The 12,723-nt window shown below is 43.4% G+C and overlaps 1 protein-coding gene across 5 annotated transcripts in view; it reads left to right on the top strand.

Moving 5' to 3' along the window:
• Window positions 1–12,723, top strand: part of SYTL3 (synaptotagmin like 3) — a 98,298-nt gene that overhangs the window by 35,206 nt on the left and 50,369 nt on the right. For all 5 annotated transcript variants that reach the window (XM_077755127.1, XM_077755129.1, XM_077755132.1 and 2 more), the window contains one exon: window positions 2,563–2,627. In XM_077755127.1, coding sequence (XP_077611253.1) covers window positions 2,563–2,627 — 65 coding nt within the window. The remainder of the gene's footprint in view (window positions 1–2,562; window positions 2,628–12,723) is intronic.

Here is a 12,723-nt window from a genome sequence, read left to right on the forward strand (position 1 = left end):
GTTGGGCTCACTGCTCGCTGATGGTAACAGGTCAGACTATCGTTCTGTTAGGGTGACCCACTCATTGTATCACTGAACGCTTGTGTGCTGGAATTTACAAAGTGCTTTTCAACCGTTATTTCTTGTTTGCTGATGAAATGACAGCATTAGCAGAGGTCAAGGCTATGAAAACAGACACTGAAAACTCCAGAAGTGTAGTAAGAGCTGGCTACACACCACGTGCTTGGCATTTATCATGATGGTGACCCTCACGCAGCGTTAGTGACAAAGTCAGGCACGGAATTCAGGCCTCCTACTTCTGTATCTTCTGCTGTCTCCACAGCCCTCGGCTTCCGCTTTTTGAGATGTATTTGGCAATCGACTGACCAAGTTTTAAAGAAGCAAGTCTCAATTCCGAGGAATGTAAAAGCATCAGCCTATCGCTGAGCTCAGAAAGTGTTCCAAGAAGCTTTTGTAGCCAGATTCCCATCAATCACCTGGGGAGAAACAGTAAACACTTCCTCTAGTTACCGTAAGTCAGTGTACCCTGCGCTGGCCCTACTGAGGACAGAGACGTGACGCGGTCACCACTGCAAGATCCGCTCACCTCTGTCTTAGCCGATAAGAGCAATAAATGCCCCCCCCTTTTGATTAGCTGAAAGGGCCACCACCACCAGGAAAAAATAATCCAGGAAGTGGAGTTCATCCATTGGATGGAAGCCTCCCGTTTCCACATTTGATTTTGCTCTTTGACTCTCCTCATTGATTGTTAGCCCAGCCAATAAAGATGGATGAGGCCCCTGGTGGCATAGAAAAATTGGTGCATGTAGCCCTTCAAAGGAGGGTGAATTCACCACTGGCCCCCTGAATCTCTCCAAACTTCCCCTGGCTTTTGATCCCTTGCTTACTTTCACATGCCGGAGGGGGACCTTCCGAGGTGCTGAGTTCTCAAAGACTAGATATTTGATTTTATGGTGCAAACTCTTCCCTGTCTCTCTAGACACATATCACAGTTGAACATTTTATATATTTTGGCTCCGAATGGTAGTGACTGATTATCAGAATTTTTCTCTCACAATTTATAGATGCTCTGTGTACTTTTCTCTTGTTCTAGTCACTAAGCATTGGGAATCATGATTTATTTACTAATCAGAGAACATAATAGTTTCTAACTACACAAAGGAGGGAAAGATGGTTATTGATATCGTCTAACAACTACTAGAACTCTGCAGAGAAAGAGTATTTCTTTAAAAAACATGTAGTGGGACACATATTTGTGAATTTGCTTACATTTACAGAAGTTGTAAGTATTCATTAAGAAAAATGCATTTGAGTTCATATGCAGCCTAAAAGAAACTAATAGAGAACACTTATTTTGGTAAACATAAGAGAGAATTCATAAGGTACAGTTTTAATTTTTCTTAAAACTCCATAACCCAGGAATTGGCAAGTTTTATGGCGCATTATTTTAAGGGTATGGATAACATAATATCTGTGTGTTTACTTTTTTATATCCTAAAAAGGTGTTAACAATCTTACATTTTCAAGGTTTTCTGAGGTTGACAGTGGCTTCTCCAGAAATTTGTGAACTGTTGAAGAGCACGGTGCATTTTGGGACTTAATGTCAGGCAGTGAGCACCTAAAGGGCCCTGTGTGCTGTTCCGCACGTGATCAAGACTGGGGGCAGTGACGTAGAGGTATCCTAGCAGGTGCTGGCCAAGCAGCTGGGCAAGAATAGGTCGTTTCCCCTGTGTGGAAACGGCTCAGGTGGTCTGCTCAGACCCAGATCCTGGGTCTCCACGAAGCACATTGATCCCACATTCCAGACTCAGGGCCTTCCAAGAAACTTCTCAGCTATGCTCTTAGCTCTTGGTAAATGTCGTGGTTAACACAAACTAACCTTAACCCAATCTATGGACTATCCGCCTCGTAGCCAAATAGACAGCACGGGATCTTGTGTTGACTATCATTCATGCCACTATTTACTGCTGTAAACATAATACTTGGATCATTTTTTTTAAGTTTATTTACTTATTTTGAGAGAGAGAGAACACGCACGCATGAGAGAGAAAGCGGGAAGGAGCAGAGAGATAGGGAATGAGAGAGAATCCCAAGCAGGCTCCACAACGCGGGACGTGAATCCATGCACCTTGAGATCATGACCTGAGCCAAAATCAAGAGTCAGATGCTCAACCAACTGAGCCAGCTAGCCATCCCATAAATTGACCATTTTGATGGCAAGTTTGTTTCTCATTGTGTATTTCTTCAGAAAACATTAAGTACTTAATATGTGTTGGTCACACACATGTTAGTACGCTTCCATTACATGTACACATTACATGTTGGGTGAAATACACCCAAGCAGAATCTTCCAGGCTGCCCACTAACTAGTTAGATTACTTAACTAGTCAGATCGCTTGACCTCTATAGGGGATCTGTAAAGTTAGGGGATGGGGCCAGAAATACGAACTCTGAGGAACCTTGCGAGCCTAATCTTTTGTGATATTATCTACCTCCCCTTATGAGCCAAATACAGCACCCACCACATCTTTATCTGAGGCTTCCTGTCTGCTTGTTTTTCAGAAATGTGAAAATAAAAACTGGAGAATGGTTCTTTGAGGAACGAGCCAAGAAATTTCCAACTGAAGGTAGGTGCCCCTAAGTTTTTTTTTTTTTTTTTTTTTTTTTTTTTTACTAAAGTAAAATGATACATTCATTCCCAGTTTAAAAATATTTGGTGTTAAGACTTGAAGACACATTGGGGCACCTGGGTGGCTCAGTTGGTTGAGCGTCCGGCTTTGGCTCAGGTCATGATCTCACAGTTCGTGGGTTCAAGCCCCACGTTGGGCTCTGTGCTGACAGCTCAGAGCCTGGAGCCTGCTTCACGTTCTGTATCTCCCTCTCTCGCTGATCTTCCCCTGCTGATGCTGTCTGTCTCTCAGAAATAAATAAAACATTAAAAACTAAAAAAAAAAAAAAAGACTTGAAGACACAAAACTTTGCAGGTCCTGGTAGACAGGCCTTTCCCTTCCTACTGAACTGTTCTGTTCAGTTATGCTTTCCTGCACTTGCCCCCTAGTCCACCCTGCTCAGCACCTCTGACTACAGAGCACCCCCTCTACCTCAGCTCTGACTCAGGAAACCCACCTGCTTTCCTTGAAGTCTCCTTGACTCCCTGCGTGTGAGAGTGAGGTCTCCCTCCTCCCAAACACCAGCAGCTCTTGATTATCCAGCTTTTCCATAATTGTGGCAAGTGCCTTATGTGGTATTACTATTTGCATACTTCTCTTTCTCTCCATAAGCAGAAACTATGCTTTTAAAATCTCGTTCGTCCCTTACCAGCACCAAGCACAAAATCTTGTTCCTGATACTTGATCAAAAATGACTGAATACCTGAAGGCCACGGAGAGTGAGCAGGGTTAGAATTTAGTAGATATTGATGACCAGGAAGTAAGCATGTGTCGTGATTCTATGAGTGAAAGTGTGCCTATGGTCTGGGTACCACGAAGATCTAATGGGTCTTTACAAAGCTGATGTGGCAGTGGAACTGGTAGCTGGGGCTGGGAACCAGTTGGAGAACTGAGTTTGCTTTGGTAACAGAAGTGCCCACATCAGAGGATGTGAGCTGCACAGACAGGAAAACAACTTATCAGACGAAGGCACACACGTGTGTCATCAAAATAAAGCGGAGCCCACATGCTCTGTCAATCACATTCGTTCATGGTCGTCACACGCATCGTCTGAGATGTGTGACAGCGGGGGCTGACCTAGAGGAAATGGGGTGGCTTGAAACCCTTTATTCTTCCGGAAGAAGTGACTGAGACAAAGATAGAAGCTATGTAGTCACAACCCAAGATGTGATGTGAGGAAAGGAAGCCATTTGTCTGAGCGTTGACACTCAGCTTTTATAAAAGGTACTGTCAACTGAAGTGGACATTCAGTCGGCATTAAATTCTCTGCTGGATCATATTCCTGAGTCTTCTTACTCAAGAAAAAATGATGTTTCTGCCAAGTTTATCAGAAATCTGGAAGGAAGAACAATGTTAATGGGGATGCTCAAGCAAAAGAGGGAGCGGGTGGGTGTGTTCTCGACTAATCTCACCTCGGACAGCGCTGCTCCACCCTTTTCCCACTGCTGCCCCTTCTCTACCAAGCAGCCTTGTTAACGCTCTTTCCTAAATATTACTGGTCCGTGAAAGTTTACTATCTCAGGTACACTCTGGTTGTGTACTGAGGCCTGGAAAATTTGCTTCCTCCGCTAACTCCCCCTTTTTGCCTCCTTGGGACTGTCGTCCCCATTTAGGGCATAATCTCAGCAAGTTTGGCAGCCTGAAGTCTAAGTTTTCGGCTTTGTTTTGTGACTTTAAAATACTTTTTTTGTTGGGGCACCTGGCTGGCTCAGTCGCTAGACCTGCGGCTCTTGATATTGGGGTTGTGAGTTTAAGCCCCATGTTCTGGGGAGTAGACTGTAGTTAAAAAAATAATTTGTTGTTGGGGGGCTGGGTCTTCTTCAGGTGGTAGAATCTCATTTTTTTTCCCACTCAGTTTCTACTTCATAAATGATAAGACTGTAAGGAGTGAAATTTCTGTAATTTCTCAATAACAAGTCCAGGAAGACCTCTCTTCGAAACTATTTTATGCACTGTGGAAAGCTTTAGTATCATTCTTTCTTTTTTTTTTTTTTTTTAATGTTTATTTATTTTCGAGAGACAGAGAGAGACAAGCAGAGAGAGGGGGAGACACGGAATCTGAAGACAACTCCAGGTTCTGAGCCATCAGCATAGAGCCTGATGTGGGGCTTGAACTCACGCGGACCATGAGATCATGACCTGAGCCAAAGTCAGAGGCTTAACCAACTGAGCCACCCAGGTGCCCCAGTATCATTATTTCATTAGGGAAATAAACTTGCAGGCTGGAACACAGGCGTGTGTGTGCATGCATATACATGTACACGTGTGTGTGTGCGCGGGTGTGCTCATTACCTTCTCATCATCTTTCCAACGCTCTTCCGATGAGTAGAAGTGAGTAGAAGCAGCTAGCGTGGCGGCCACCTGACACAGGAATCAAATGGAACTCCTGGGTTTCTCTTTTTTGTATAGTGACCTTCCACTGGAATGAAAATATCAATAAGAAAAGAAAAATCAGACAATGAAAGTTAGCCCAAGACTAAATCGTCCTTTTATCTTACTATTTCCCCCAAGGTGTGAAAGAAACAAAAAAGAAAAACCCAAATTCCTTCCTCCTCTACCATTGCTTCCTCAAATGCTGAGTTGTCTCATTTCTTCCTGTACAATTTTGAGCGAGATGAGTTCAAAAGGCATGGAGAGACCAAGCAAAGTGCCGTGCTGGGGGGCGGGCACATAGTTCTGTGAGTTGAACCAGGGATGGGTGGAGGTTGGCAGGCGGGTGGCGGGAAGGGCAGTCGGGGTGAGGTGATGAAGGCCTGTCTGGACAGGTGGGAACTCTACCTCACTTACATCCGTGCGCCTAGGAGAGAAGCTGGCACAGGCCCCTGTGAGTTGGCTTGGCCCACGCGCAGTATCCGCTGCGGGCCGGTTAGGAAAATGGAAAGCACATGGGGCTTTGAGCGCAGAGAATTTAATTTAGGGAATGGGTTAAACAGGTATTATTGGAGGAAGCAAGGCAAAAAGGGAGCCCTGTGGGGACACAGAGACGGTAACTGCAGGAAGTGGACGCCATGCGGGCCGCTGGTCAGGGGATGCTCCCAGGAACCTCCCGCCTTCCGTCTCTCTGGCACCCCCTGGTGGGCCTGATGGGGAGCGCTCGGCAGCCCGGCTCTGTGATGGGTGTGAGGCTGGGATTCCGCATATTATCTAACGTTTGCTGTAATGGTGTGAACACAGCCCATTCCAGCTTTCCACACCTCAATCAGAAGCCAGAGAAACAAGATGATGGTTTAAACCACGAAAGAGTACGAGACAGCTCAAATCTGTGCCTCTTTCTATTGCTGGATGACGAACTCCCCCAAAGTGTAGTGGGTTAAAAGAGTATTATTTTACATGGTTTCTGTCTCCCGCTGAAGGCTCGCCTGGGGCCGGAGAGGATGTGCTGTCTCCAGGGTCACGCACGGACCTGGCGTGCTAGGGCCACCTTCGGGAGCAGCCCTGGGTCCCTCCGCACCTGACACCCCTCCCCACCCCCCGTCTGCTTGAATGTGTTCACAAGGATGTGGTGGCCGGCTTCCCCCAGCACATGAGCCAAGAGAGACAAAAGGAGAATGCTACCCTTTTATATTAAAAATACATTTTATTATGGTAAAATATACACGACATAAAATTTACCATTTTAACCACTTCTGCCACACAGTTCAGTGGCATTGAGTGCACTCACACTGCCGTATAGCCACCACTACCATCCATACTCAGAAATTTTTCATCTTCCCATGCTCTCCCCTTCCCTCGCCTCCACAGAACCCCTGGGAACCTCTGTTCTACTTTCTGCTTTCTGTCTCTCTCCATCTCTTTTATGGCCCAGCTTCAGAAAGCTCTCCCTGTCTTTGCTGCTCTGTCCTGTGGTGACACAGGTCTGCTCGATTCAGGGCGGAGGGGGACAGCACAGGGTGTATCAGGGAGCAAGGGACCCTGGAGCCCTCAGGAAGCAGGCTGCCACAGGCTGTATTCCTTATCCTAACGCACGCACCTGAGAGTCATATCTGACTCCCTCCCCGCATCAGTCAGCCAGCAAATCCTGACACGCCTGCATCCCGAGTCCTAGAATCTTGCCCTGCTCTTCCTGCCCACTTACAACGCAGTAGCTCCTAGCCGGTCCCCCTGACTCCACCTGCTCCCCCCACATTCCATCCCCCCATCCCCCATTTTGTAAAGAGGGAGTTTTCTCTTTAAAAATGAATTGTTCATCTTCTGATTATAGAAGGGATGCATACTTATTGCAGAATATTTGGGAAATACAGAAGGGTGCGCAGAAGGCAATACAAATCCCACCACTCAACAAGCCCCTGTTAATCACACACGCACGTGCACGCACATACTCTTCCAATCTTCTTTCTCTGCGATGTGCTGTGTGTGTACATACAGACTTAACAATTTTTTAAATGACTATATGATCAGACTACGTGTAGGCTTTAATCTTGCTTTTAGTGCTGGCTTCAGCAGTGCATATACTAAAGTTTGCTTTTAAAATTCAATTTAGCACATTGTCTTATGCTGTTAAGACTTCTTCCTTCTGACCACTGCATACAATATACCAGATGGATGCATTAGCTTTTATTCAGCCTGTTTCTTCTTGTCAGTGAGTGTATCGAGGCATCAAAATTTGATGTGGCAGATAACTCTGTGATGAACATCCTGTACAGGTATCTTGGCATCTCTTTATTTCCTTTAGATGGAGTCTTTTTTTTTTATTTTAATAGTTTCTTGTCAAGTTGGTTTCCATATAACACCCAGTGCTCATCCCCACAAGTGCCNCGTTTGCCTCCCTTCCTCTCCTCCCCTATTTCCCCCCTTCTTCTCTCCCACGGTCGTCCGTTAAGTTCCTCCTAATCTTTGTATACGTGCAAACATATGNGGGTGCCCGTTTCTCCACATCCTCGCCAGCATCTAGAGTTCTCTGATTTGCTCATTTTAGCCACTCCTTTAGATGGATTCTTAGAAGAAGAATGAGTAGTCAAATATGTGAACACTTAAAAGGCTTTGATATGTTTTGCCCAAGTACCCTCTGGGAAGTGTGTGCTCATTCACACTGCCCTGGTATGTGAGCTCTCCTACCACACTCTGGCCCCATTGCCTCCTATCCCTTGAAACATGATTTCAAATTCCATTTGTTCTGAATGTAAAAGTAATATATTTTCATTTAAAAAAATTGAGAAGTGAAAAAAGGCATAACAAATAATGTTAAAAATACAATGACTTCACCCTGAAGAGTTTTGTTAACATTTTCGTATACATTATTTCTGTTATTTGGTGAAGAAATGCATATATGTTTGTAAGTATATACACATATATGTGTATGTATAGTTCTTTTTTTAAATGTTTATTTTTGAGAGACAGAGAGACAGAGCACTGGTGGGGGAGGAGCGGAGAGAGGGAGACACAGAATCTGAAGCAGGCTCCAGGCTCTGAGCTGTCAGCACAGAGCCCAGCACAGGGCTCGAACTCACAAACTGTGAGATCATGACCTGAGCCAAAGTTGGACACTTAACCGACTGAGCCACCAAGGTGACCCTGTGTGTGTATTTAAATATACACACATACACACAAAACTACACACGTTTTAAGAGCATTGAGATTAAACCATAAGAAATTGATGTTTTTAGGTAAAAATGATTGAATAAAGGCAATTTTATATGAGCCAAGCTAATAGATGTACATAATTGGGATCAAATCATATATATATAGTTTTATACTATTTCTTCACATAATAATTTACAAAGAACATTTTTCCATATCCTTAACCTCATCAACTATATAATTTCTGATGACTGTATATCATTCCATCATTGGAAAGTGACTTCATTTATTGAACCAAATTGCTATTGTTCAGTGAGGAAATTTCCAGTTTTGCCATTACATTTTTGGAAGTTCGGAATATTACTAAAATAATAAAGTGCAATGGACTTCTTTGTAGATAAACCTTTGGAACATCTCTGAATATTTCTAGAAAGAGAAGGATAAGATGTTAGGAACGTTGCCTCTGGGGAGCATGGGCCCTCCTTACCAGTAGGAATTATCCTGAAAAACAAAACTTTGTCAGTTTGGCAAAACCACATTGGTAGTCTGAAATGGTTTCACGCTGTTTTCATCACACTCATCTAATTCCTAGCAGGGCTGAGTATTTCCCACCCGTGTGAACTTCTGCAGATGGTCTTTCTACGTTAAGGCTCTTAGTTCTTTTCTGTCAGCTACACCTATACTGTTATGTGTTTTGACATACAGAGGTTTTTTTCTTGTGGGTATGCCATAACTCTACCTTTTCCTGCATAATTCTTTGGGAGTTGGACCTATGAGTAAACGAGTAAGTAAATGAATGACGTGAGTAAGGATAGGGCGCATGGAAGTGGGAGGTGCTGTTCTCTGTAGTAGCGCCCGCTGTCAGTGCTTAGGACCAAGAAGTTACCTACAGACGAAAAGCTAGGAATCCTTTTCCTTTTTAGCGTCTACAAACCACTAGCCAAATTTAATGTCCAATGGAAGGAATTCCAAGAATAATTATGCCCATTGTCACCCAGTTTCCTTCTTATATGCCTATTTTAACGGTTCTATCGGATATGTGCCGTTTAAGGTAAATCCTCCCCAAATTTCCTTGAAAGTAGGTGAAGTATAAGTAATAATCCAAAGAAGAACGGTGTATATTAATTGCAGCGGTTTCTTGTGCTACTTTTCCAACCCTTAAAAAGATTTAAAAGCAAGAAAGATGAACTCCAATTTTTTATTTTGTGGGTAGATGGTACACAAAATATTTTAAATATTTTCTTCACTTACATTTTTTTTCTGATTATAAACTGGCTTTACCCCCCACTAAGATTTCATAATTTGATGTTTAGTTTTACTGTCTTAAAACAGTTCCTTGTATACCATAGCTGCAGTCCATCCTGGGTACCTCAGGATGATCAAAACATACAGACCTTCGTGGGGTCTCAGTGTTCCTGTAAGCAGCTACCCGGCCACTCGGGCACTGTCAACTCCCGCCCCTCCATCCTGGGGCATTTGACAGGCTCTGCACCGAGGGTTTTTACTGGGCTCTAGGATCAGCTGTGAGTTGCTTCAAATTCAAGTCTCCCAATGCCATGGGACCCTGGGAGACTCAACAGTGTGTATTTAAGAAGTCCCCAAATAATCTTTTATGCAAAAACCCCTGGAAAAGTAGCAAATGTAATAAACAATTATGATGGAAATTTTCTAGATCACTAATAACTTAGAAAACAAACCAAAAATCGATCTATCTTTATTTATTTATTTATGGCATCTGCTAAGCTTATAGAGATAGCGCCCTCTTCTGGCTCTTTGCTGTGAATGTGTGTTTTGCTGTTTTTTTTTTTTTTAAACAACCATGACGTTTTCTTGCTTTATATTTGTGTTTAAGAGCGGGAAAATGGCAATATAATACTCTTAATCCTAATGTTTTTAAAGTTTAAGAATGGTTAAATGTTATCTGTAAACAATCTGTGGTGACTTTCACTTCATTGTTAGTAATTGGGAAATAAAATAATTTAGGAAGGCTGAACCTTAATATAGCCTCTGATAATGGTCTTAATGATTCATTATTAAATTCTTTTTAATGTTTATTATTTTTGAGAGAGAGACAGAGACCAAGAGCAAGCATTGGAGGGACAGACAGAGATGGAGACACAGAATCTAAAACAGGCTCCAGGCTCTGAGCTGTCAGCACAGAGCCTAACACGAGGCTCGAACTCACAGATCGTGAGATCATGACCTGAGCTGAAGTCGGATAGTCAACCAACTGAGCCACCCAGGTGCCCCTCAGTGATCCATTATATAACTAACCAGGACCATATTATGTCTCACTGTCATGAAGGAAAAGAATTTTTATCACCCCTCCCAGTATTAACTGTGATTTAATTCTTCATGTGACTTTTTAGAGTTTTATTCTTCTGCACAGGCAGCTTGGGTTTGGCCCATGTGATTGCAGAGCTGTGAGAACAGTGTCAGGACTGACTGTGTGTGGGTTGGAAAGCTTCGGCTGGTGAATGAAAAGAAGTAGGTGTGAGTATTAGGGATGACGCTATTGCAAAACTCTGCCTTTATGGTCTCTTTGCATGTTGGCTTGGTAAAGACCTTTGACCCATGCAGTTCAGCAGGTGGGGTCTGCAAGGGTGATTCACTAAAACTTTCTAGGGGTTGCAGGTCAAGTGCCTCGTTCACGTGCTTACGTTCACAAAAGGGTGTCTTTATGAAATCATGTTTATTTACCAGATGCATAATTTTGTATATGCTTTTGTCTTATTTTAAAGAAGATGTGGTGTCTTACTCTCTTGAATATTTCTTTATCACTATTCTCCTTAAGAAAAGATGACACGAATACACAATGGGCAGTGTGTCTGATTGGATTGCTTGTCGTGTCCCTGGCAGGTTTCCAGACCAACCCTTCTGAATTAGTTAGAACAGAGACTGTCAAGTCAGATTTGACGATTACCGTGTGAAGTAACACCTTGACCTTCAAACCTTTTGTTCTCACCCAGTATTTCTAGGTAATAGTCTGGAGACGGGTTCTTGAGTTTAGTGATTTTTTATCTCATGATGCCTTTGGCTTTGTTCATGGTAGCAATTCAAAAATGGAATCGCTTACATTGTCCAAGGTGCTTTGAATACATCAAGTCAACCCAGATTTTTTTTTTCTGCGTTGTATCTCAGACATCTTCCCAGGCCACTAGAGTATCCCTGCTGCTTTCTAAGTGCCAGTGTTCCTACCATGATTATTTTTGTGTCTCTACCTCTGCCTCTGTCTTTTGTGCCCTGTCCACTGCCTCTTGATGATGAGGCCACCCTCGGCAGTTTACATATTTGGTCCCGAATTGTCATGACTACCTCCTTATCTGCTTTTGGGGTTTGATCCATTGCTTTTAACATGAAGGGGAAACCATGGTTAAATGGGCTAGTTGTTAGGCTAGCAGTGTTTTATTTTACTCAATACTCCTGCCCCCCCGGGGGTCGGCAAACTATCGCATCCAGACCTAATGTGGCTTACCGTCTGTTTATGTAAAGTGTTATCAGAACATAGCCATGCTCACTCTTTTCTGTCTATGGCCTGCTTTGCGATACAATGGTTGAGGAATTGCTACAGAGTTCTATGGCTGGCAAAGCCTCTACTCTTTCAACCTGACCCTTTGCAGAAAGTTTGCTGCCCTCTGCTCTCCATGATAGGCTGAGGATGTGACCGCATTTTGGTGGCCATCATTATTTTCCTGTTTATGAACAGAATGGGAAACCAAGTGAGGGGTGACTGGGTGGCTCAGTTGGTTGAGTGTCCAGCTTCAGCTCGAGTCACTATCTCACAGTTCGTGGGTTGGAGCCTCGCATCGGGCTTTGTGCTGACCGCACAGAGCCCATTTTGGATTCTGTCTCCCTCTCCCTCTGCCCTTCCCCCATTTTCGCTGTCTCTCAGAAATAAATAAATATTTAAAAAAAAAAAAAAAAAGAAACCAGGGTGAAATCATTGAACTGAATAGGATTTTTGAATTACGAATTCATGTGCTCGTATGTTGAGACCAAATTATCAATCAAGGGTAGTTTGTAGGGAGCACCCTGATGATCGGACGTTAAGCCGTCTCCTTACATCAGTACATTTTTGGAAAGACCAGACACATACATACTTAACTAAGAAATCATTTTGTATTTAAGAACTCCATGCTCATGGTTTTATTGCAGTAAAATAGACATAAAATTTACCGTTGTAACCATTTTTAAGTGCAGAATTCAGCAGCATTCAGCACGTTCACAGTTTTGTGCAGCCAACACCACCATCTGACTCCAGGGCTTTTCATGTTCCGAACCCAAACTCTCTTTCCCATTAAACACAAACCACCTATTCCGCCCTCTCTACCAGCCCCCTGTGGCTGACACTCTACCTTCTGGCTCTACGAAGTGACTATGCTCGGAGCCTCCTGTAAATGGAATCAGTATATTTGTCCTTTTGTGTCTGTCTGATTTCACATATCATGACGTCTTCAAGGTCCACCATGTGTTAGCGTGTGTCAGACTTTTATTCCTTTTCAAGACCCAATGAAATTCCACTGGGTGTATATGCTGC

This window comes from Crocuta crocuta, unplaced genomic scaffold (assembly GCF_008692635.1).
Source record: "Crocuta crocuta isolate KB4526 unplaced genomic scaffold, BGI_CrCroc_1.0 scaffold11, whole genome shotgun sequence".
In the NCBI taxonomy this organism is placed as follows: Eukaryota; Metazoa; Chordata; class Mammalia; order Carnivora; family Hyaenidae; genus Crocuta; species Crocuta crocuta.